This window comes from Rhineura floridana, chromosome 20, assembly GCF_030035675.1.
Source record: "Rhineura floridana isolate rRhiFlo1 chromosome 20, rRhiFlo1.hap2, whole genome shotgun sequence".
Classification (NCBI taxonomy): Eukaryota; Metazoa; Chordata; class Lepidosauria; order Squamata; family Rhineuridae; genus Rhineura; species Rhineura floridana.
In genome coordinates this window covers 20,898,282-20,924,612 of record NC_084499.1, presented here as the reverse complement: position 1 = coordinate 20,924,612, position 26,331 = coordinate 20,898,282, and the positions used below count along the sequence as shown (strand labels likewise).

Sequence of the window (26,331 nt, the reverse complement as noted above, 5' to 3'; positions counted from 1 at the left end):
GAGCAGAGGGGGAGAGAGAAAACTATGCATGTTACTTTCTGCTCGCTGGAGGAAAAGGCCACCTCTGCCTGCCGCCTCAGCAAAACGGAGTCACCCTTGAATACAGTGCTAGGAAAACGTTCCTGCTGCTTCAGAGCTCTTTTCTCAGAGCCATCGCAGTCCTTTTTCTCGTTTGCCCGCAGGGTAGCTTAATTCTGTTGGATGCCACGGCAAACCCACTGACATCATCACATCAGATGGAGTGAGGTGACCTCATTTTCCCCCTCAAAACAAACCAGCCCTGAAGGTCATCACGGCCAACTGGACTAGTGCTGTGCTGAAAAATTCACCTTTTGAAAATGATAAAAGGGGAGATAACATTTTGGTGAACTTCTTTTGGGATTTTGATGTGCTTACCTTAGTTTTGAGGTGTGTCTCTCTGTTTGTGTTTCTTTTCTTTCATTCTGCCGATCATCTCACCAGTGGTCTGCCATCTGCAGCCTTTCCGGCTTCCCACACTTCATTTAAATCCCAAGGGAAAGACACTGTGATACAACTCTGTCCATGAAACTTTTTCAGATCAGGAAGCTCGGGCAGCCGGGGAGGCTGCAGAGTGCTGGTGAAATGTTTACTGGAAAGAAAAACACGTGTGCGTGCCACCCTTGATCACCTTGCAATGATAAGGTGAGCTCCAGTTCCCCAAGCTGAACAAAATCCTGAAAAAATTCTCAGGTGCTGTCCTGCCCAGAGCTGAAGGATTCAGACTGAGGCATGGTGATGTCTTTCTCTCTTTTTATTAAAGTTATGGTTACATCCAAAGCAGTGAGCTTCATTCACCTGTCTACTCTGACTCACTACTTTGACTAACTATCCTAACTAAGCAGTCTCTGCAGCGTTTGGGAAAAGATGCCTCAGCACTTGTGCCTCAGAAGGCACCGACTTAAGCAGGGAAGGTTTTCGCGCACAAGCGGCACCTCTGCCTGAGTTTCACCTTTTGAAAGTCTCTCTTCTCGCACCTCCTTGTGCACGGTGGGGTGGGGGGCGAGTCTCAGACGGCACATCGGATGGGGGGCTTCGCCAGGTGACAGCGCGGGCTCTGGAAGCTGAACGCTGATTGGCTGGGAAGCATTTGAAGTGTCCGGCAGGGATTCTTGTGCAGCCGTGGATGGCGCAATCGGGGAGTCGCTTCCCAACTGCTCTGGCATTGGACTCGCAGGAGGAGCAGGAACTGCATCCGTGGAAGCACTGGGCATGGGAGTTTGGGGTCTGCCAGAACCCCTCAACTCCTCTCCTTTCCTCCTGCTTCCCAAGGAACCTCATCCTCATCTGACTCCACTCCCCGATCTAGCTCCCCCTCAGTCTGGGGCACAACCGGTGCCCTGAGAACAAGGTAGAAAACTGGAAGCCTCTTTTGCAGAGGAAGGACACTTCTGGAGAAATTGGGAGGAGCGCTGTTGGCACAGCACTAAATTGTAGTAAAGGGCAGCCCAGGCCGAGGACTGTGAGAATGAAGTGTGAGATGGTGATGACGCCAAAAAAGGGCAGCTTCAAAACGGGACAAAAAGGTGTGCCGCAAATCCCGGGTGCGTTTCCAACACTGACAAGCAGAGAACACAAAACAGAAGCAGCAGCTTTGCCTCATTCTCACGCTTCAAAGCTCCACCCCATTCTTTAAGAAATGCTCCTTTCACCAACCGCAGAGGGGCTGCGTCAGATATTTGAGCATCTCTCCCTCCACTTCTCTGCTGTCTTCATTCACACACCGCCGCTCCTTTGTATGAATTTAACACACAACACCCATGCACACTCCATGAATATTTAAGGACAACATCATTTCCTTTCATTGCCACGGCATGCAAATTTGGGACCGCAAACCTTGCAGTGTAAGTGAGAAGCCTGGCAGGAAACTAACTAACGGGGGAGGGGAAGGAAGGCTGATTCCTTGCTTGCCAATTTTTTTAAATTTATTTTTTTGCTTCAGATGCTGAGTTGGCAAGTACATCAGGATGCAAGCCAGGGAAATACAAATCAAACCCTGCCACTCTCGTCCTCCTCCTCTCACCACCCCCCTCCCAGAAAAAAAAAAATCCAAAGAGTTTCACTTTTAAACTAAACCAGATGTGTAGAAGCACATTAACTGCGAAAGTTAACTTTTAAAAAATTTAATTGTGAAAGGGGGCCCTCGCAGCTTAGTGGCAGAGCATCTGTTTCCTGGATCCAACCCCCAATGGCACCCCCAAGTAAGGCTGGGAAAGATTCCCTGCCTGCAACCGAGGAACTGCAGCCAGTCAGTGTAGACAATACTGAGATAAACAGATCAAGGGTCTGATTCGGTATAAGGTCACTTCTGATGCTCCTAATGAACCAGCTCGAAAGGACAATTTAGCAGGAGGGGAAGCTGGCTGGCCAGAGGAGGGTTTCAGTTCAGAAGAGAACGGCACTTCGGGGCATGGGTCCACTGCCCTGCCAGAGGGACGGCAAGTTGAGAGAGCGGCAAACTTGGGACCGCTATTGCTTGGAACCTTTTCCCTTTTCTGGGAGGGGGTTATTCAGGACGCAAAGGTGGACCGGCTCCTGTCTGGCTATTCCCCCAGGAGGAAAATAATCACGGGATTCTGCTCCTGGTTAAAATGAACTGGCAGCTGGGAAACTCTCCGTCTTTCCAGGTTTGCCAAAGTGAATCCAGCTCCCTACAGACAAAAGTAATCTACTTCTCAACAGATCGCCAACATTTTTCTTCTATAGAGACAAAAGGGGAAGTCCCCACCAAAAATATAATACGCCGGGCGCCTTCTATCTTTTCGGCGCCAGGTAAAAACCTACCTCTTCGCCCAGGCATTTTAAATGCATTTTAAGCTTAAACTTTGTAATTGAAATTCTTATTTTAATCTTTTAATCTTGTGCTTAATATGTTTTATAACTGTATAATGAAATTCACGCTTGCTCGTATTTTAAACGTATTTTATTCTGCTGTACACCGCCCTGAGAGCTCAATGCTATAGGGCGGTATAAAAATGTAATAAAATAAAATAAATAAATAAATAATATTCAGAAAGAAATTAGGGTGTTCCCCCCCCACACACACACACATCAAGTGTATCAAAGGCCTTGAATTAGCACGGACAAAGAATTAGCTGTACAAAATATATATATATTGGAATTGGGCACATGCAAATGCACACTGGAGATTCCTGGCCTATAATAGTGTTTTGTTAATTTTCATTCAAGCAGCTGCTACTGACATTTTAACCTTCAAACTGAATTGGGGGGGTTATCCCCTGCTCCCGAAAGCCAAATGCATCTATAAGATTAGTGAACTTTCTCTGCACATCCCTTGGCTGATCCTGGATTTTTGCTGAAGTGGGATATTGGGATGAATTCGGGGAGTGGCTCCCTCAGGCAAGATATCTGAGGAACTGAGAGCTCTTGTACCCCAATCACATTTTGCACACATTAGAAGAAGATCACTTAAATGACATAAAGAGTGAGAACGCGGGTTTCCAAAACAACAACAACAACAACTCCATGGTGCCTTCTTTGTGGCCACTTGCCATGAATGCAAAGACTCACCTCCCAGGCTGGTCGGGGTATTTGTGTTTACAGTAGGCCTCAAGTGACGCATACACTTTCTCACGAAGAGCCTCGACTTCAGCAGGATTAGAAAGCCCTTTTGAGTCTGAAATGGAATGGAAGAAAGGCCTTTAAAGCTGGGTAAGGCCTTCCTGAGGACTAGAGGCATGCAGGTTTTAAGGAAGGAGAGGGCATTTTAAAGCAGGAAAACAACATTCCTGGGGACTAGAGGCATGCAGATATTAGAGAAGGAGAGGACATCATGAATGGTCTTCAATGCTAGTCCTACTTAGAGTAGACTCATTGAAGTTAAATAGACCTGGCTAACTTAGGTTCAATAGCTACAGTGGGTCAGCTCTGAGTAGGACTTAGTTAAATACAACAGTTTCTTTCTCATTTTAATCAACAGGGCTAACCCAGGCTTAGGGCTAACCCAGGTCTTAACAGGCTTTGGAAAGTAGTTATGTCATCAATTTCAGGGGCAGCTTCATAAGTGGACACTTGAGGAGAAGAAAATCCTGAACACACTTGAGAGGATTAAGTTATACATAAAGGCACAGTTCCCACAGCATCGCTCCACTCTGAGGACTTCATAACCCAGCAAATCCAATTGCTCTGAATATATTCAGATTTCGGGGCCTGTTCCTTTGACTGCAGGTGTTCTCCCCTTCAAAGTGGCTGCCCCATTGAACAGTGCCCAATGCAGATGAGGCTTAAGATGGCCAGAGGAGCAGCACATTCAAGGCTGCATCCCAAAGATGGCCCTAGCACTGAAAGTTTTGCCTTGGAAGGCCAATGTTTCTTGAGAGGGCCTGCTCTGAATTGGTGTCCCTCTGCGGACGGATGGGGGACTCAACTGCCCAAGGCTATGGGCTGATTGCCATGACAACAGCAGCAGCCAAGGAGGACCAAGCAAGCAATGGAAACCATCAGGAGGGAACCACATGAGCATTCGTAGCCATGGATGTCAGTTCCCTCTGGAACCCTCCCCAGAGTTCGGAGGAGACACTTCTGCTGCCAGATTATGGTGGCTGGTCCACAGTCTCCCCAGGGGCTCAAGAGAGAGAGAGAGCCCTGAGGAGAGATCTCCACAGCTGGAAACCCCTGATTACCTTGAAGGAGCCTGTGTCTGCTGAAGAAGCCACTAGCAGTGGCACTCAGGGGTGCAGCTCCCAGTCAGGTACTGCCTCACTGTGCTGTAGAACTGAGCCAATTGCTCCAGGAGGAAATTTCCTAGGGCAACTTGGATGTTTGGCCCATCTCCAGGAGCACTGTCTGTGGTCCTGAAGGCACACTTTGGCATCTCTCCAAGGTGCTGACTTTTGCCTTGCTTGTGGAACCTCAGCTGCAGGAGCACTCTCCATGGTCCTGAACTCGCACCTTGATCTCCTTCCAAGGTGCTGACCCTTGCCTTGCCTCTGGAACCATGAATTATTGACCTCCCTTTGCTTGGACCATCACCTCTTCATGGGGATGTGTAATCCCATGAATCATGGCACCTGGGCCCAAGGTATCCCTCCTTCCCTGCCCCCATGAGCCAGTCTTTTCACCTAGATCTGCTTCAGAAGCCCTCCCCTGGGGTCAAGGAGGATGGCCACCTGTTCTGCGGGGTCCATGGGAACAAGGCATCCATCAAAACCTCCATTTCCAAAAAGTCCCCTATAGTGTAAGAACCACCGAACCTACCAGGGTTAAAGAGGACAATGGCTCGGAGGCAGCCCAGTTCTGTCTTGTCCATCTGCATGTCTCTCATTTTTGATACAAGTTCTGTCAATACTCTGCAAAAAACAAAGATACTGTAGCATTGAGGACTCCTGAGCACGTGTTTACATATTTGCTACTCTGCCTTTCAGCTTCCATTGCAAGCCAAGGCTCATTTGCCAGCCAGCCCTTCTTTGGACTGGCCTCTTCGGATTCTCTCTTGCAATTCTTGTTTTGACACATTTGCTTTTTCAGCTTCCAGTGGCATCTCTGAAACCTTTATTTCCCTCCAAGCAAGGCCCTGCCTTCCCCCCAATCTCTGAACTGTTTCCTCCCCACCTGTCAAAGATGGCGCCCACTCCCGCACTGTGGGCACTGTTCCGATGGACGTGGAGGCCTGTGGCAAGAAGGATCCCGTCTTTCACAGCTATGGACCGGTGGGAGAAGGAGGCAATGAGCAACTCGTTCCAACCTGGAACAAAAAAACAGGAAGAGGGCTGTGAAGTCTACCAGAACGTGGCATGATGCTACCAGCCAGACCCTTGTCTCAGGGATGCACAAAGATGAGGGTTCTAGATTTATGCCTAGTCAGAGCCTTCTGTGTCAAACTTTACCCTCAACTAAGCGAGTCCTGTTATTGACAGCAGATGACTGGCTAGGGAAACCTATAAAACGATATCCTACCCACGTCACTTCAGCTCTCATCTGTGATTTTTGGAAAGTGCAGATGTAATGGATTCGCCTTCAAATGCAAACTGAATCGAATTTCTGTCCCATCCCTAGTGGTGCTTCATACTCACCAGCCCGGAGAAGGATGACTTGGTCGTCCAGCGGCAATTCTGAAAAATGAGGGATCCTCTTTGCCCACTCAACCAACGTGAACAGCTGTTTGTCTGCCGCTTGGCAGATGTTGGTGACCGGGTCATTGGGCTGCAAAGAGCAGAGAAGCCACAGGGGTCAGAAAGGAGGCCACATTGAGGAAGGGGCCACTGAACACCAGCTGCTGGGAATCACTAGTGGGCTTGTGGGCTTCCCATAACAGGCATCTGGTTGGCTACCATGAGAACAGGATGTCGGCTAGGGGAACAGCCACAGCTCAGCGGCAGAGCGCCTGCCTTGCATGCAGAAGGTCTCACACTCAGTTCCCAATGGCATCTCCAGGTAGGGCTGGAGAAAAACCCTGCCTGAAACTCTGGAGAGCTGCTGCCAGCCAGTGTGGACAATACTAAGCTAGATGGACCAATGGTCTGGCTCAATGTAAGGCAGCTTTCTGTGACTAATCCAGCAGCCAAGCTCTTCTCAAGTATTACCTCCACTGTCACAAGTAGTATGCCTTGGAAAACCCATTGCTGGGAATCACCAGTCTTGCATCTGTGTCAGAATTGCTTTTTAAGATATTTTTAAAGTTTTGTTTCAATATGTTTTGAAATATATTTTATTTTAAAGTCTTCAGATGTTCTAGAGTGCTTTTAGTCTCGTTGTTTGCCGCCCCGGGCTCCTTCTGGGAGGAAGGGCAGGGGTATAGGTTTAGGATGTTTTTAACTGTTTTAATTATGTGTTTTAACATTGCTGTAACTCACCCTGGGACCTCTGGGTGAAGGGCGGGTAATAAATTCTCCAAAAAAATTAAAAAATAAATACATAAGTGGGGAGAGGTGCTGCTGTTGCACTCGGGTCCTGCCTGAGGGCTTCCCATTGGGAGATCTGGTTGGCCGCTGTGAGGACAGGAGGTTGGACTAGATGGGCCCCCTGGGGCCTGATCCAGCAGCCTTGTCTTCTGTGTTCTTATCCAGCAAGACAGTCCTTGTGTTCTATAACCAATCTGTCTCGACAGATCCCTGCCTTTTCTCTGCCATGAGTCCCAATTTTGCAGCTCTGTAACCCTTTTTGCAAGAACACGCAATGAGCTCTGCTGCATCTGATAAAGGTGATCTAGCTAGCCCAATGTCATCCTTCCAACCATGGTCAGATTACGTGCTTGCTGGGTTTCTCCAAGTGAAAGAAACAGAAACATCTTTAAAAAAAAAAAAAGGCAGGTATTTGCAGGATTGGAAAAGCACTCCCTTGCTCAATGGCACATTCCTCCTGCAAGGTGGCGCTGCCGTTCACCCATTAGCAGCCCCCATAATTCACTAAACCACAACGATGGCAAGCACAGACAGAAGTAGTGTGCTCTCCTCTTTGAAATACCTCAAAGTCCCCAAAATGCAGCAGCCTGCCTCTGTAGCAAGGCAGTCTGACAAACAGAGATGTGAAGACCCCCAATCTCCCCCTCAGGGGAGCACTGGGGTCTTTCCTATCCCCCACCCAAAAAAACTGGAAAAGACTGGGAGGAAACTGTTCCCTCCCCCTGAATTTTTCTAGTTTTTTTTCACCAGGCCTTCACATTTCTAGCCCCCAACAGCCCAAATCCATGCATCAAAGGATGTGCTCACGAGCAAATTGCAAACTGGGAACAGAGGTACCTAACCCAGGAGACTGGGTTCGGAGGGAGGAGGAGGGAGTTAAAAGTCTGCCCTGCCCCCCAAGTGGAGATGGCACAGACAGATGGGAAAGACACCCCCGGCAATTGAGCGCTCTGGAAAAGGAGCTGCGAGCCACATCCAGAAGGCATGCAGGGACCCAGATGCCTCCCTGCAAGTGCCGCCTCCCATTACAGGCATCTCCTTTTAGCGGCCAGGATCCCGTCCGGGGCTATGTATAACCTCAAAGAATCCAACGCCTGGGATCGCCAGCCGAGGGGAGCAGGGAGGCATGCAAGTAAAGACATCTAAAGACACACATGCACGATTTCGGCCTGAGGCTGAAAAGCCACTTTCTCATTTTTCCATCATGGGATCCCTGGGAAGGGAGAAGACATGCCCCCCTCCTCAATTTGATCATCCACAGACAGCCATTGATCTGCAGTGGGAGTCACTAACAGCATGTTCCAGGGAGCCTCTTGCCTCTATTGAGATGCAGCGTGCATCTCTCTTCAGGGCCATGTGCGCTGAATTATGCAGGAAGCCATATTCAATTTGCACAGACAGGCTGGAGGAGAGAGAGCAGGGCAGAAGCAGCCATTTATTTTGGATCCATTTCCTCCTCTTCCCCCCCCCCACCTCACCACAACCCTCATTACGCCCCCGCTGGAGTATTTTTTTAAAATCTTGATTGCTGTCGTATCCCAGGTGCTTCCCCCAGTCCCCTTTCGTGGCAACATGAGCGGAAGGCTGTTTATTTTAACGTGGAGGCCATCTGGAGGTGTGGGAGCCCAGCTCCGGCCCACTGGTCCTGCAGCCCACAGGGGTTGTGGAGATGCTGTCAGCAGGGACTGGTGGTGCCCTTTGGGGCTGGTAGGGCAGAAGGCAGGGTGCCCAACGGTAGGCGGAGCAGAGTCAGTGAGAGGCGGAGCCGAGTCAGTGAGAGGCAGAGCCAACTCATTCTAGTTTTGTCCCCCCTCCTCCCTGGTGAGTTCTACAAGGGGCAACACTGAGACTTTAGAAGGAGGGAGCCGCTGGGCAAGGCTACTCCCTGGATTGATTGTAAGTTAGAAGGCAGGCAAGGGGGGGCTGGCTGGGGTCAGTGGTGCAATGGCCCATTTACCCTTGGCCAGAGATGCCCAAACTGTGGTCCGTGAGCTTCATTCAGGCATGTCTATGAGTTTGTGGTTAAAGATGAGAGATGGCACATCCGTCGCGTTAAAAGCCCCTACCGATTTTTAACTGTGTTTTTATTGCTTTTTAAAAATTCCGTATATTGTCTGTTACTGTACTGCAGTCTGAATTCTATGGCGTTCACATTTGCAATGCAGTAAAATACAATGCAGAAGAAATAACAGGAATCAAAACACAATTTTTATTAGAGAAGCGTACGGTGTCTAGCACAGAACATTCCAGTTGCTGCAACTGGAAGGAAACTCATTAAGTGACCTTCACCATTCTTCAAGTGGTCCACGGGGGGAAAATGTTTGGGAACCCCATTCCTTAATGGACCAGCTTCCGTTGGGTGCCATCTCCCTGCGTGTGGGGTCGTGACGATAATGACCAGAAGCCAGAGAGACGCCACGGGACGGTATCAATGGCCTTTTCCCCTTTTCCAAGAACCTGGTACCCAAGAGGTAGACTAAACCACCATAGCTTCCCCCCAACGTATCCTGAGAATACTTGTTCAGGGTGCTGAGAGTTGTTTCAGTTTTACCATCATGCTCAACAGATCCAAGCAGAGTCATTCTCTATTTAATGTGACTAAGTGTGTGTGTGTGTCTTTTTAAAAGTCCTCTTGACTTTTAGGAAGGAACGGGCCATGGAGGGGTTTCCCTTACCGAGTTGGGAGTCATGCCCATATTAGCTTCGATGTACGTCTCCGTCTTGGGCTCCACGGCAAGTTCAGCTTCTAGAATCTTCTCCACAGGCATGTCCTCGTTGGCGTTGCTGGTCGACTCGACCTCATTCTCGTTGCGGTCTTTTCCTCTCTGCCTCTCCTCCTGAACAGCTGGGAAGGTTGACGGAGAAGACAAAATAAAAACACGGGAGAAAGGGATCAGTCTGTGGCGCTCAGCAATGAGAACATTTGCTGGAGTGGAAACCGGAAGGTTCTCCCAGTTGGTAGGCCTAAAGCTCTAAAGCACTGTTCTTCAGCCTTGGGTCCCCAGACGTTGTTGGACTACAACTCCCATCAAACCCCAGCCAGCTGGGCCAATGGCCAAAGATGATGGGAGTGCAGTCCAGCAATATCTGGTGACATTTTGCTCCAAATCAAAACTAGAGGGACCTTTCTGTCTTTTTTAAAAAAACATCTGGAGAGCCCAAGGCTGTTATAGATGGCCTGCGTTCAAACTCACCCTTCTGGTCCCTGCTTCTGCATTTTGGGGTGAGCAGTGGGGGTCACAAGAGAGGCACACATCACCTGGGCAAGGGCATCAGAGGTCACATGTAGTGTATAATGTTAAATTATGCCATATTCTCCTTTCAGCGTGGAATCACGAGGCATGCTTTTAAGGTGGGGGATGAAATGCTTGTCACTGTACTCAAGAGGCTTAGAGAGGGCAGCAGGGCAGCCAGACTCTCACTGGCCCTGTGCCTGCAGCCTAAGACAGCGCAGCATGTTCACCCAATGAATCCTGCTGAGAGGGAGCGGTGGGTGGGCAACATCGGGGAGGGAAGACACCTCCCAGATTTTATCAATGGCTCCCACAAAAGGGTCAGTCTAGGATTAACTCCTCCCAAACTGCAAACTTTCCTTGGGCACTGCAGTGGTGGGTTACCGCACTGGTACAAAAATGGATTCCGGCTTTCAAATTATACCTTCCCTTCTACTAGAAATGCAGCCCAGGAAGCCAAAATTCTTTGCCTTCACTCCTCCCTCCCATCGACCCACCCTTCGCACGTTGGGCACAAGAACATCAGAAGCTGCCATCAACCAAGTCAGACCATTGGTCCATGTGGCTCAGTATAGTCTGCACTGACTGGCAACAACTCTCCAGGATTTCAGATGGGGGGCATTCTCAGCTGCTGGGTGTTGAACCTGGGACCTCCTGCGTGGAGACCTTGTGCTCTCCCCCTGAGTTATAGCCCTTCCCTTAAAAGCAAATAAAGATTTTAGTCCACACAGTTCTGAACAAAGGAAGCACATAGGAAGGTGCCTTATACGGAGTCAGACCAACACGTCTATCTAGCTTAGTAATCTACACTGACTGGCAGGAGCTCTTTAGGGCTTCAGGCACCTGTCTTTTCCCAGCCGACCTGGAGATGTTGGAGCCTGAGCCTGGGACCTTCTGTGTGGAAAACAGGTGCTCTACCACTGAGCTTCAGCACTTCCACTAAAAGTAAAGTAAGATTCTAGTCCTCAGTTCTGAATAACAGATTGAATTAAATTGGAAGCTGCCTTATGGTAGTTCAACTGTCCTCAGAAGTTCGAGGAGTGGGGTGGGCCGGGAGAGGGCATTTTGTGTGGTGGCTCCTAAGTTGTGGAACTGAACTCCTGTACAGTTTTTGGCAAATGCTAAAGATGCAACTCTTTATCCTGGCCTTCCACACCTGAGATGTGTACTATTAGGACCCACCCTATTTTTGTGGCTGTTGTTGCGACGTTTGCAATTCTAAGTTGTTTTTAAATTATGCATTTTAAACTGTTGTAACCCACCCCGGGACCTCAGGGTAATCAGTTAAAATAACAGCAACTGTAACCGTGTTTTAGGATGCTTACAGCTGTTTCAGAATGCTTTTCTTTTTCTTGCTATGAAATTGTTTTGTTGATATGTTTGCTGCCCTGGGGTCCTCCGGGAGGAAAGCTGAGATATAAATTCAGTAAATAAATAGATCTCTCCGCCAAGCTAGATCATGGCTCCATCAGGTCCTGTAATAACTACACTGACTGGTGGTGGGCGAGGTCAACAGGTCAGAAGAGGCACAGAGACACCCTACGTGGACCTGCCCAGTCAGTGCATCATTAACCGAAGTGGTACACCTTACAAGGGTGCCGAGGAGGATTGACTCTGCGCTGGTGCCCACCTTGCAGAATGATCTCCTTGTGGAAGACAATCAAAAAACGCACCTGTTCGCCCAGATGTACTTCCCAGGCCATCAAGGCCAGCACCCAGTGTTAGTAAGGTAGGAAACTGCCTTTTGCCCAGACCCAACCATCTCTCTATATATATCTTGATTGTTACGGTCGGCGACCAGCATAAACCATCTATCTCTATATTGCCTACTCTGCCTGGCAGCAGCTCTCTAGGGTGCCAGATAGGGTATCATCCCAGCCCTATCTGGGGATTGAACCCAAGACTCTCAGCTTGCAAAGCAGATGCTCTGCCACCGAGCTATGGATGCGCCCAATGGACATAGGAACATCCTTATACTGAGACAGGGCCCTCGTCCCTTGAGCTCAGTGTTGCTGACACTGACTGGCAGCAGCTCTCAAGGGATCTAGACAGGGTTCTCTCTGCGCCCTATCTGGAGGTGCTGAAGATTAACCCTGGGGTCTTCTGTATGCCAAGCAGGGGCTCTGCCCCTTCCTGGCCTCTGGGATGGATACTTTAACTTTGTTTCACTGACCTGGTTTTAGCTGAGGCCTGCTGTTTTATTTGTTTGTAAACCACCTCGGAGTTTCCTTCCAAAATCCAGAAATGGGACATAAATAAAAGCTGAGCACTGGATGGCAGCAGCTCTTGAGGATCTCGAGCAGAAGCCGTTCCTGTCACCTGCTACTGAACCTTTCAAAGTGGAGATGGCCCTTGAGGATTGAACCGGGCACCTTCTGCATGCAAAAGCAGATGCTCTGCCACTGAACTATGCCCTTTCCCCTGAAAACAAAGTAAGATTCTAGTCCTCATACTTCTGCATAAAGGGCTGGATCAAACAGGAATGTCAGAAGCTGCCTTATGCTGAGGGAGACCATTGATCCACCTCGCTCAGTACTGTCTGCACTGGCTGGCATCAGCTCTCCAGGTTTTCAGACAGGGCGTCTTTTCCAGCCCAACCTCGAGATGCTGGGGACTGAGCCTGGACCTTCTGCCTGCAAAAGTCATTCCACTGCGAAAAGCCTCTCCTGTCCCAGTTCTCTCCTCCGAGAAGCCATGACCAGCAAAGGACTACAAAACACACACAAGATGCAAAAGAGACAATTATGCCAAGATCCCAAGCGGCTGGCCCTCATTAATCCCAGCTGCGATTCTTTGCATGTGACTCCACTCGTGGAAGAAGGCCAGGTTAATTTGGATCTCCAAAATCCCCAGAAGAGATCTGGGTAAGGGGGATTTTGGAAGCCTTCCTGTTCTCATCATTAAGATCACCATGGTGCAGCAGTTTGGAACTGTAGGCTTGGGGGCCAAATGTGGCCCTCCAGGCTTCTCTATCTGGCCCTAGGGACTGTCCCTGAGGCACATCCTTCACTGTCCCTGCTTTGCACCCTCCTGGAGTGCTTCCGCCTGGCTAGAATGTGTCCATCTCCAATAATGGCTCTCGCTTACCTGGATGGAGAATAGAGAAGGGTCTGTTTGTCTAAATTAGCCTCCTGTCCAAAGGTAACGTTTACATGCACCACTCTGCCCACTTTTCATCTGGCCCCTCCCACTAGTGGCACGTGGCCCCCAAAAGGTTGCCCAGAAAAGAATGTGGCCCTGAGGCTCAAAAAAGTTGCCCATTCTGGGAATGAAGGATAATCTTCAGGGAAAAAAACAAGGGATGAACCATACCACATACTAAAGAACTCAGGATACACACAAATCGGCATCTCCTCAAATAAATAATCCAACTAATTTAGCCTGACAAGTTTGCAGAAGACCTCCTCCATCACTAGCTTTAGACCGCAGGCCAAACTAGGCAATACATTTGAATTCCATGCTAGAGATCATTAGGAAAGGGATTTGAAATAATATAACTGCTGACATCATAATGCCATTATACAAATCTATGGCGCGGCCGTGTTTGGAAGCGTGTGCACAGTCCTGGTCGCCTCACCTCAAAAAGGATATCGTAGAGCTCTGAAAAGGGCAACAAAACCGATCACGGGACGTGGAGCAAACTCCCCTATGAGGAAAGGCTGCAGCATTTGGGGCTTTTTAGTTTCGCGAAAAGGTGAGCCAGAGGAGACATGAGATAAGTGTACAAAATTGTGCATGGCATGGAGAGAGAGGACGGAGAGAAATTTTTCTCCCTCTCTCATAACACTAGAACTCGGGGACATCCAACAAAGCTGAATGTTGGATGATTCAGGACAGGTGAAAGAAAGGACTTCCTCAAGCAGCGCAGAGTTAAACTATGGAATTTGCTCCCTCAAGATATAACAAAAGGTCATCAACTTGGAAAGCTTTGAAAGGCAAATTCATGGAGACCCAGGCAAATTATTTATTTATTTATTTATTGTTAATGCACCACATATACAGTGATGTCATGCTGGTAAGAGAGAACAAATGCCTCAACAAACGTCTGCTTAGTCCCTCCTCCCTCCCTATACATTTTCCTGTCATATTGCATATTTTTAGATTCTAAGCCTGGGGGCAGGGCCTGACTTGCTTGTGGTGATCTGTAAGTCAGTTTAGGATCTTTTATTTGGGGATAGACAGCTGGTATAGCACAGTGGGGAGGACAGCCTGGCTGGGAGTCCAGAGTCTGTGAGTTCAAATCCCCGCTTGTGTCTCCTGGGTGTCAAGGGCCAGCTAAAGATCACCCCCACAGTGCCCTGCCACCTGTGCAGCCGTGGGCAAGCTGCATAGTCCCAAACAGCCCAGTTGCCCCCCAGCCGGCAGTTGCGGACAAGGAAGGGGCTGGCTTGTGCAGCTATGGCAAGCTGAACAGGCCCTGGCCAGCTGGGGAGGACTAGCCTCAGAGGAAGGCAATGGTAAACCCCTTTGAATGCCGCTTACCATGAAATCCCTATGCACAGGGTCACCATACGTCAGGATTGACTTGAAGGCAGTCCATTTCCATATTGGATGCATATTTTAGTGTACTGTAGTTTTTTTATACAGTATCTGATTTTAATGTCTTTGCTATTGTTTGCTACGCAAGTCTCATTTGATTACAAAAATGCAACTCATAATGATAATAAAAATGTCCTAGGAAAAAGCACTGAACTGGTGATGCAGCTTGCTAGGTCCAGTGAGAAAGATCTCCTGGATTCTAGAAGATCCTCTAGGAATCTACGCTGGGCCAGAATCTCTATCCCCACTTTAACCCTGGGCTGTCATTACACCTCCAGATATATAAACATAATCTTGCTGTTTGTAACAGCTGGTCTAGAAATATTGAAATGGGAATACCTTGTTCTTCCTGCCTTCCAGGGTGTCTTGTGGGCCGGGATGGATGGTGCTCCATCCCTGTAATAGAGTAAACATTTGGAAATGAAACATTGTTATGGTAAATGTTCCTGCTGCTGTGGCTCAACATGATGATAATTCAAATTATTATTCTGAATTTTTTTGAAGGCGCCATCAACATACGTGGCACCTACACCTATTCCAAGACAACGGGTTCAGGGCCTGGCGATTTTTATCTGGCTTACAAAGAATCAGGTATACCTCCTCCCCTCCCCTCCACCTGAGATGCTGGACCTGCTGCTTCTGAGATAAGCTTGCCATGGGCAGTCCAGGGCTTCCCTCTGGGTGTGCATGTGCAATTCGTTTGATAAGGGCCAGCATGCAAGCAACAGTAGAAAGCTTAGGAATGGGTCACTGGCACTGCTTCCTTCCAAGAGCTGACCAAGTCATTCCAGGATAAATGCAGAAGGGGTTGCTATAAACTGTGCAACTGATCTGTAAAAATCCTAGTTAGTCGGGAAGATTTCAGAGCTGTGGGGTAGAGCAATTCCAGTCCCATTGGGACGAATTTGCCCGTCGTACTCTACAATTTGGTGTGAGTCATTTACGGTGCGATCCTATGTGTCTCCTCAGAAGTAAGCCCCACTGAGTTCAGCAGGACTTACTCCCAGGTAAGTAAGTATATGATTGCACCTTAATACGGAATTGGACACAGAATTGATCTCACTGAGAATCCTAGATTTCATTTTACTTTTCAAGGACAACAATTAAAAGGCAATTTTTTAGTTATCAAGGCTGCAAAGATCTGTAAGGCTTTAATTAAGTATATGGCTGTAAGTAAGTACATGACTGCAGCCTTAACTGGGCACAGAATTTACCTTCCTGAGGATCCTAGATTTTGTTTTACTTAAAAAAAAAAAAAAAGAGCAAGTTTCTATTCATCAAGATCAGTTTCGAGAGTCCTAATGATACTCTTGTAAAAGAAGCTGAAGAGGCAGCTGAATAAGGCTTCTGGTCACTGATGTAGGGGTGATCTTTGAAGAAAAAGGAGTTCCTTGTGACAGCTCCCAAAGCCACACGCTCAAAGAAAGTTCAAAAATATGTATGTGTTTTTAACCTATTTTTAAAAAAAGGTGTTTTGAAAGCTTTTTAAAAAAGATATTTTTAAAGATGTTTTGCTTTAATTTTAAAGTATTTTAAAGTCTGTTTTTATGTTTTAAAGTATTTTTGGTGCTTTTGTTTGCTGCCCTGGGCTCCTGCTGGGAGGAAGGGTGGGATATAAATCAAATAATAAATAAATAAAGAGCCATGCCCCCAAGGACAGTGCTACAGCCCCAATAGTGCAGTCACCTCTCTTGATTCGTTACAGATTCAACAATAGTACAATGACCAATTTCTTAGGATCAGCTGACTGCCATAGAATAATGATCCTAACCCGTAAGATCAGACACTGTTTTTATCAGTATGGATTCCCTGGATCTCTGATTTCACTCTCTTTTTTAAATGCTTTTATAGGCTTTTCTGCCACTGTTCTACTGGTCTCGTGTTGCTTTTGTTGTAATGACATCATTTGCTCTTTTTGGTTTGTATACAGCTTAGAGATCTTTTAAACATTAAGGGTTTTATAAATGTTTGAAAAAAATAAATGAATAGTCAGCCACGCTGGACTATGGCTAGGGAGAGACCAGGGTTCCCATCCCTGGTCTGCTGTGAAGTTTACTGGGTAACCTTGGGCCAGGCATGGTCTGAGCCTAACAAGACTGCATCCAGAAAGCAGAAATTGACAGTGGCGCACGCAGAGAAAACAGCTGCAAAAAGCGAGCCAAGTCCTAAGTCAAAATTCCATATTTCTGCATGTTGGTCAAGAAATTCCTCATTTAGAAGAAACCCCATAAAGCTCCTGCCTGATTTGCAGGCACACTGAGAGACGTTCCTGGGGCAGTTTTGGAATCCATGGCAGAATCCTGCTTTGCATGAAGCAGGCCCCAGGTCCAGTCCTCAGCATCTCCAGTTAGGGCTGCCTCAAACCCCGAAGAGCCACTGCCAGTCAGCGTAGGCAATATTTAGCTAGATGGACCAGTGGCCTGACTAGGTATAAGGCATCACGTCCTAGGCTTTTGTTTAAATCAGCCCTGTATTCAGAACCATGAGGACTATGATCTTAATTGTAGGGAAGCATCTGCTTTGCATACAGAAGGTCCCAGGTCCAACTCCTGGAGGCGTTTCCAGGTAGAGCTAGGAGAGAGTCTCTGAAAATCCTGGAGAGCTGCAGTCAGTGCAGTTAATGGTGAGCTTGATGGACCAATGGTCTGGCTGACAAGGCAGCTTCCTATGTTCTTCTTGGCCATTGTGGGAACAGGCTGTTGGACTAGGCATGTCTTTAGTCTGATCCACGCAAGGCCCTGCTCAAGTCCACTCTTTCCTGCAGTTGACTCGCCTCCCAGAGCCGTCATCATTCTTTTTTTTCCCCAGACCCCTCCACACTTCCTTCCAAATGCCCTTTCGTCAATCACCTTCCCAAGAGAAAAGCCATGTTTGACATTTCAAGCAACACCCCTCGTGCAAGTCCTCAAATCGCCCCACAAATCAAGCATGAGAATTTTGCCCAGAACTCGCCAGGTCTGTCTCTCTGCCCAGCTTAATGAATTCTCTGGGCTAGACCGAGAAGGATGCTCAGGAAGGCTGGCCCCTTGAAGGCAGTGGCATAGCACAGGAAGTACGGGGAAGGGAGGAAGGGAGAGATCTATTTAGCTAAGGCAGGCAGCCGGTGAGGTGAAGAGGACAGCAGAGTTCAAATTTCTGCTCAGCTGTCCCATTTCTACTCTGTCCTCCATCCAAGGTCTGAAGCCGCATCTATACTATATATTTAATGCAGTATCATACCACTTTAAACCATCCTGGCTTCTCCCAAGGAATCCTGGGAACTGTAGTTTGTTCAGGGTGCTGAGAGTTGTTAGGAGACCCCCATTCCTCTCCCAGAGTGACATTTCCCAGAGTAGTTTAACAGAGTTGTCACTCTGTGAGGGGAATAGGGGGACTCCTGACAACTCTCAACACTCTTACAAACAATTCCCAGGATGCTTTGGGGGAAGCCATGACTATTTAAAGTAGCACAATCCCGCTTTTAACATATAGTGTGGATGTGGCCTAAGATGTACTGTGTCATCTGATCATTGCAAACAACCTTGTGCAGTAGGCCAAGCCGCCAACAGAAAGTGAGACATAGCCAAGTGAAAGAACCTCCCCACATGGAGCAAACTCATTCAGGAAAGGAGTGTTCTAAACTCTTTTTACTTATATGCTATCTTTTTAAAGATTATTAGATGGGAGGACATTAAACAAATTCACACACACACACACACACACACACACACCAACCTATGCACGTGTAAGAACATTGAGAGCCTTCCTGCCCACCTCATCAAGCATGTTGAGCACAACAGCAGCTCTCTCCATCTGCGATTCGCAGCTACTGACATTCAGAGGCATACTGCCTCCAACAGTGGAAGGAGAACATTGCCATTGTGGCCAACAGCCATTGATGGTGTTAACTTCAGTGCACTTGTGCAAACGCACCTTATAAGAAAGGAAGAAGAGTCCTGTTGGGTCAGGCGGTGGCCCATCTAGTCCAGCATCCTGTTCTCTCCATGACCAACAAGGCACCCGTTATGGGAAGCCCAAAAGCAGGACCTGAGTGCAACTGCAACTTTCTCCCCACTTGTGATTCGTTAGAACTGGTATTCAGAGGTGCATTGTCTTAGATAGCGGAGACAGAACACAGCCATCATGGCTAGCAGCCATTCATAACCTTCTCCTCCTCCTCCATGAATTTTAGGCCATCCAAGCTGGTGAACATTAGTACGTCTTATGGGAGTAAAATCCACAATTTAACTATGCACTGCATGAAGGAGTCCTTTCTTTTGTCTGTCCTGAATCTCCCCACCATTCAGCTTCATGGGGTGGGCCCTATTGAGTTCTAGAAGGGTTCTGCAACAGCTCAGCCCAGACTTCTGCCACCCCGTTTTGCACGTTGCACGGATCTAACAATCCGCCACCCCGCTTTCTCACCTTACCTTCCCTCTTCATCCCCATCGCGAGACACTTTTGATACCGGCAATACTGACACCGGTTCCGCTGGCGCTTGTCAATTAAGCAGTCCTTATTGTCCCGGCAGGTATAGGTCAAGTCCTTCCGCACTGTCCTCTTGAAGAAGCCTTTGCAACCCTCACAACTGTACACACCGTAATGTTTACCTGGGGGGGGGCAGAAAGAAAGAGCATCAACAGGATGATAATGCGCCTAGAAGAGGTCACCATTATGGTGCCTGTGAGCATCATGGTGCCCTTGAAGTCGTCCCCTGGCACTCAGGAAGCTTCTGAGCTTTTCTCAGCTCACTGCCTGTTCTTGGTCATGAGGTGTTGTGGGCACTTAAAAAGGACAAAGAGCTGAATGAGGAAGTTGGAAGAGTGATGCTCTTTTCCACTTCCTGTTTCAGCTCTATGGGCTTTTCAAGGCTTAGCTGTATAAATTTCAGAGATATAACTGGTCATACGAAGGAGGGAGACTGGAAGGGTAGCATTTCTATTTTATCCATGTGTGGTGTATGAAAGAGAGAGATTTTTAAATCCCAGATTAAGTACATATTAATTCCAAATTAAGTACAAATTGGATCCGCTGTCCACTGTCGTTTAAAATCCTAAACTACTAGTCAAAAGATTAATGCTTTGTATCCAACTATGATTTATGCAGAGTAGAGCCACTGAAATTAACAGACCAGCATCACGTCCAAATTGATATCTTTAACATTTTATTTTTATTTTTTTGAAAACTGCTTAGAGTTTTTATCACAATCAAGCAGTATGTACATTTTGTTAAATTAAAAAAAAACATATCGATGAATTTCAATGGGTCTGCACTGGGTAAAACTTAGTGAAACATGCTCATCCGTTTCAGTGGATCTACTCTGAGGCTGTTTTCAGAGATGGGCCTCACTGCGTTAGTTTAATGGATTTAAATGGCAGTCCCGATTGCTAAAATTCCTTCCACACTGCAGTACCTGTTGCATTACGGAACAGTAGCTTTTTCTGCCAATATACCAGCATTTCACACAAATGTCTTTCACATGGCTGCAACGAACAGTGTCTTCTTTTCATCCCTCACCCATTATATGCATGCACACTGTAGATCTCCACTGTGTAGGAGCTCTAAGATCTCATCCCGGTGCTGTGCAACCCCTCTCTCTTTTGCATCTGACTTTTTAAAATTTTTAGTTGTGTAGACACAGGGGTGTGTGTGGGAAATGCCGCTGCTACCGGCGCCTATGCCAGAATACCAGTATAATTTTCATCAGGCAAAAAACCCCACGCATGCCTAAAGTATGGGAACACACTGCATGCTGGGATGCCTGTCATGTCAGCAGCTGCAGCTAGCAAAAAACTCGCTTGATTTTCCGGGTTCCCAAGCTTGCAAACGGATTATTTCTGGTATTATTTACTGCAAACATTAGCACTAAACTTGCACTCAATTCCACTAGAATTTCACTTGACTGTACGTCATGTGAAAGATCAAATATAATGGTCAAATTACCAGGTAAGAAATCGTCAGAATAACTGAATAAAGTGCAGTGTGAAAACAGCCTGAGTGGGACTAATACTGGATGGAAGCCAAGCCCTTAAACATCTCTCATTGCTGACTCATTTAACCTGCCTATCTCCAAGGATGTTTGGCAACATTCGTGTTACCTGAAGATCTGTCCCCACAGATAGCACATATGTGCTTGGTGAAGGAGGCCATGGCGGTTGACGGGTGCACTGGCACTTTAAGAACTCCATTGATCCCCAAGGGGGGTTTAATATCCTCTGGGCTGCTGATGGGGTTCATTGGAGAATTGAGCTGAAAGGCAAAAGAAAATATCAACCATCAAGGGCGAGAACACATAAAGAAACGTACCCAGGCTATGCACTTCAGCGCAACTGAGTGCAGTTCAACTGATTGTCAGCACAAAATGCACAGTGCATGCATACACAGTGTTATTTATTTTATTAAATTTTTATCACGCCCTTCTTCCCAATGGAGCCCAGGGCAGCAGAGAAGAAGTGGTAAAGCACTAAAAACATTTTTTTAAAAATAATTCCAATACAAATGCAGATGCAACACATTACAAGCATGGCTTGCAACAAGCCTTTTATTTAGATACCCTATCCCAGTCCACATCTGCATTGAAATTGTTTTCAAAGACGTTTTTAATGCTTTTTCATCTGCTTGTTGCCCTAGGCTCCCTTTGGGAGGAAGGGTGGGATATAAAATTAATAAATAATAAAATGATGACACTAATTTCAATGGGTTTAACTCTGAGCAGAACTTATCTGGGTACAACCCAGCATAACACAGATTTGTTTGCAAAGGGAGGGGGGTTCACTGTTTCGCAAGAAGAGAAGCCATCTGTAGGAAATTCCAACATAAAGATTTATTAACAACAAAAGATACATAACACAGAACACAAACTGGCTCTAATGACTCCCAGCTCCTTCCAGTCAGTTCCATATTAGGAAGTCCAAGTTCCCTCCAAAATGCGGAGTAAACGTATTGATTTGTGGTGATGGAATTAATGCTCTTAAGCCATCATATCACTCCTCTGGAAGCAAGCGCTGCAGCATTCTCATAGCAGTAGAGATCTGCTGGAGTCTTCTAACATCAGGTAGACTCTGGGCCACCTGTACTTTGTAACGTGCATGTTTCAGCAAAAGGGAGGGGGGGAGATAGGGCCCTGCCACAATTTAAATACTATATGTGAAAAAGTCCTCATGAAAATTCATCAGTGAATTTCTCCTAATATGCATGTTTTTGTATGCAATTTTGCCTAATATACACATCTTTGCACAGCGATTTCCTGTACTATAACACATTTCTGTCTCCGTTCTCTAATATAGGCGTTTCCATGGCACACTTTACCCAAGAATATGCATTTTTGGACACGCTGCTTGGCTGGAAAACTGCATTGCAAAATTCAGGGAAGTGTGAATATGTCTGTCTTTCAGTGGGTGTGTCGTTTCAGAGACAGCAAGTTGTGTAGCTTCGCTTTTCAATGAGAACGGAATTGGACTTCTACCGAATTTGGTACCTATATCTATTGGATTTCTGTCTGTATTTGCACTGAGTGGGTTCACACTTTGGGCTTCAAGAGGAGACGTGTCCCTTTGACACTGCGTTGGCAACTGGCCCAGCCAAACTGGGCTTTCCCCTTTCTAAATATCTGAGCTCACCACTTTCTGTCTACCCTGCCTTCCCTCTCCCCCCCCCCCACCTACTCCTGTCTCCACTTGAGGACTGCACATGTCGCAAGGCGGCTGCCTCACTTCCTCTTTATTTTGGCAAGGAACATGTGGGCGTTTCTTGCGGGGGAAGGGATCACTAGTTTAGAGACAGCAGAGAAGGTGATGGGAAGGCAAGAGGCACAAAAAAGTTATCCACATGAAAAATAATTCATTCAGAATATTCTTGCATGCCTTTCCCCCTTCAATTTATTTTTATTTTATTTACTACACTTCTACTTTGCCTTTCCCCCAAGGACTTCTTTCCCCTCCATCTTATCCTCACAACAAGCTTGTAAGGTAGAATAGCACTGCACATTCTGTAATATTTAAAGCAATATTATACCACTTTCAACAGTTGTGGCTTTCCCCCAAGAATCCAGGGAACTGTAGTTTGTTCAGGGTGCTAAGAGCTGTTGGAGACTCCTATTCCCCTCCCAGGGCTACAATTCCCAGAGTTCCCTGGGAAGAAGGATTGATTGTTAAACCACAGTGCTGCAACGATCACTTTGGATTTTTTGACCTGAATATTGTTGCTTCAACATTTGAGCGCTCAACTAGCTTTTTCCACCTGCCCACCAACACCTCTCCACCCACTCTGTATTCCCCAAAGGCAGCAAAGTCTATTCTCTCCAGGAGTCAGCAGAAACCTCAAACTGTGGCCAACTCAGCTCCCCATGAATGGGAACCCCCCGAGGTTCCTCTTTCAGTGGCCGGCCCGAAAACCACAGCGCCTCTTGCGTCTTCCCCTCTCCCTGCCCTGGCGCCAACAGGTATTTCCTCTTCCGTGCTCAGTCTGATGCATAACTAAGTCCACAGCAGCAGTAGAGGAGAAATTGTTCAGTCTGCTTTGTGCAACGGGCCAACCAGGTCCAACGTTATTATTTATTTATTTATAAAATTTATATCCCACTGTTTCTCTTAGAAGGAGCCACTGGCAGCAAACAAAAACACTCTTAAAACATCTTACGAACAAATACTTCAAAAGATATTTAAACAAAGTATCTTTAAAAACATTAAAAACATCTTTAAAAACACATTTTTTAAAAAAAGCTTTAAAAAAATCTAAAAAGACGTGCTTCCTTTTTTAAAAAAAACAACACATTTTTGTGTGCACACTTTTTTAAAAAACAGAAGCCACATCATAAAATCAGGAGGTGCATGTAACCCAACAGATAGCGTGGCCTGAGGATCAGAACACAGGTAGTAGTCAGATTGCTTACTCTTCATAGGAACAGAGGAAGGAGCCTTATTTTTATTTTTTATTTGATTTATATCCCGCCCTTCCTCCCAGCTGGATCAGATCCCTGGTCCAACTCGCTCAGTATTGTCTACACTGATTGGCAGCATCTCTTCAGGGTTCAGGCAGGGAGTCCCTCCCAGTACTAACTGGAGGCTGAACATGGGACCATCTGCATGCACCAAGCTATGACCCTCAGATTTGCAACGCAGTTTCCATTCAGGGGGAGAGTGTGCACCAAAACCCCCATAATTGTTATGTTTTCAGTGTCTACAAAATGCATAGTTTCTTTGGGGAGTGCACTAAAAAAAATGTGTATTACCGGAAGAGTGTCCACCAACTCGGTAAAATTTACATGAAACTTTTTAATGCATGATTTTGGAAAGTCCACAAAAGAAATGAGATGAAACAAATCTATGACTGAGAGCCAGTAGAACACAGCAAACTGCAAAGTAAGATAAAATGAGCACACAGCACTCAGCTGGCAGAACCCGGCTTTCCTTGGCACAGAATACTATGGACGAAGACCTCCACCTTTTCAAAAAGAGAATGATAATTGCTTACAGCCCTGGTCATATTCGCAAGTTCCTCAAGCCAAACTAGAGAAAAATGCCACCGTGGAGCCCCAAACACTCCAGGGGCGGTTTCGCCTTGGCTTGCCATCCTGACATCCTTCCACGGTGTCCTTCTGCTCTTCAGCGTCAACAAAGGACAACCCGATCGCAAGTGACACCTGCCACCTGACGCTCAGTGCCCCCTCTGCTTGGCGGCTGGGGGCACACGCTGCATTAACACCGGGGCTTTGTGGGGGCCAAGCAGGGATTCTGGAGGGGCAGCAGGGCAGAGAGAGGCAGAGGAAGAAGTAAAGGGAAAGGTCATCATCCTTGGAGAAATGGCGCCCACCTCCTCTCTCTCTCTCTCTCTCTCTCTGCCCCCTGCACAGCCCCATCTTCTGTTTTGTGCAGTCTCAGGTATGCTCCCTCTGGCTGTGGCCGGGAAACACAGGAAGCTGCCTTATACTGAGTTATGACAAACATCAAGTAAGATCCTAGTCCTTATTGTTCTGAAGAATGGGTTGAATTAGGAACACAGGAAAATAGAAAGGGACTGCCTTCAAGCCGATCCCGTCTCATGGCAACCCTGTGAATAGGGGTTTCATGGTAAGCGGTATTCAGAGGGGGTTTACCATTGCCTCCCTCTGAGGCTGAGAGGCAGTGACTGGCCCAAGGTCACCCAGTGAACTTCATGGCTGTGTGGAGATTCGAACTCTGGTCTCCCAGGTCATAGTCCAACACTCTAACCAATAAGCCAAATAGGAAGTGTGCCTTATATTGAGTTATGACAAACATCAAGATTCTAGTCCTCGTAGTTCTGAAGAATGGGCTGAATTAAAATAGGAACACAGGAAGGCTGCCTTACACTAAGCCAATCTATTGGTCCTTCTACATCAGCACTGTTTGCACTGACTGGCATCAGCTCTCAGATGTGTATGCACACGACAGGGGTAGAACACGGGACCTTCTGCATGCAAAGCAGATGCTCTGCTACTGAGCTATGGCCCCTTCCCTTAAAAAAATAATGTAAGGTTCGAGTCCTCATAGTTTCGAAGAATGTTCTGAATTAAACAGGAAAAGAAAAAGCTGTCTCATATGGAGTTGAACCACTAGCTCACCTAGCTCAGGAGTGACTGGCAATTGCTCTTAGATTGGAGGGAGGGTTTTGTTCCCCTTTCCCAGCCCTGCCTGGGGACGCTGACGGGGATTTGAACCTGGGACCTTCTGCATGCCAACAAACGAAGTGCCAGAGCAGCAGCTGAAGGCAGAGAGGCTGGGAGGGAAGAGGCAGACTGCAGAAGAGTCATTAGAGCGTGAGCGGCTCAAGCACCTCCTCTGGGGACGCCACTTAGGCCGGGAGCAAACAAGGGCCGGCTGCAACCGGAGGGACTCTGCATCGGCTGACAAGCTCCTCTCTCTCTCTTGCCCGCCCCCACCCCGCTCTGCTCTCTTTCTCTCTCTCCCTCCCTCTTTTCCTCTCCTTCCCCCACCCCCCAATTCTCCTGTTTGTTTCCGGTCCTTTGCATCGCGTGACCGCCTCTGAAAATAGCCACAGCAGCAAGGCAGCTTCCCCTCCGGGAGATGCAAAGCTGAAGTCAGGAAGATCGGCACAAGGGAAGCAGCCTGATATTGAATTGCAGTATCTTGTTGCTGTTGTTGTTATGTGCCTTCAAGTTGATCATGACTTATGGCGACCCTATGAATCAGCAACCTCCCAATGGCATCTCCAGGTAGGGCTAGGAATATCCACCACCTGAAACCCTGGAACGCTGCTGTCAGTCAGTGTGAACAATACTGAGCTTGTTGTTGTTGTTGTTATGTGCCTTCAAGTCGATTTCAACTTATGGCTACCCTGTGAATCAGCGACCTCCAAGAGCATCTGTCATGAACCACTTGTTCAGACCTTGTAAGTTCAGGTCTGTGGCTTCCTTTATGGAATCAATCCAACTCTGGTTTGGCCTTCCTCTTTTTCTACTCCCTTCTGTTTTTCCCAGCATTGTTGTCTTTTCTAGTGAATCATGGCTTCTCATGATATGTCCAAAGTATCAAAATCTCAGTTTCATCGTTTTAAGCACGGTCAACACTGACTGGCAGCAGTTCTCCGGGGTGTCTGTCGGAACGCCTCTCCCGATATGAACCGGCCCGTACACTACGGTCTCCTACGAAGGCCCTCCTCCGGGTTCCGACTCATAGGGAAGCCCGGAGAGTGGTGACAAGATCTAGGGCCTTCTCAGTGGTGGC

The 26,331-nt window shown here is 47.3% G+C and overlaps 1 protein-coding gene across 7 annotated transcripts in view; it reads right to left on the bottom strand.

The window, feature by feature from the left end:
• RXRA (retinoid X receptor alpha) overlaps window positions 1–26,331 on the bottom strand; it is a 167,899-nt gene that overhangs the window by 5,884 nt on the left and 135,684 nt on the right. For 6 of the 7 annotated variants that reach the window (XM_061603644.1, XM_061603643.1, XM_061603645.1 and 3 more), the window contains 8 exons: window positions 20,728–20,878; window positions 19,060–19,239; window positions 14,990–15,046; window positions 9,554–9,723; window positions 6,051–6,180; window positions 5,590–5,722; window positions 5,236–5,327; window positions 3,550–3,655 (listed from right to left, as the gene is read on the bottom strand). In XM_061603644.1, the coding sequence (XP_061459628.1) occupies window positions 3,550–3,655; window positions 5,236–5,327; window positions 5,590–5,722; window positions 6,051–6,180; window positions 9,554–9,723; window positions 14,990–15,046; window positions 19,060–19,239; window positions 20,728–20,878 (1,019 nt within the window). The remainder of the gene's footprint in view (window positions 1–3,549; window positions 3,656–5,235; window positions 5,328–5,589; window positions 5,723–6,050; window positions 6,181–9,553; window positions 9,724–14,989; window positions 15,047–19,059; window positions 19,240–20,727; window positions 20,879–26,331) is intronic. The other variant, XM_061603642.1, reaches the window with a different exon arrangement.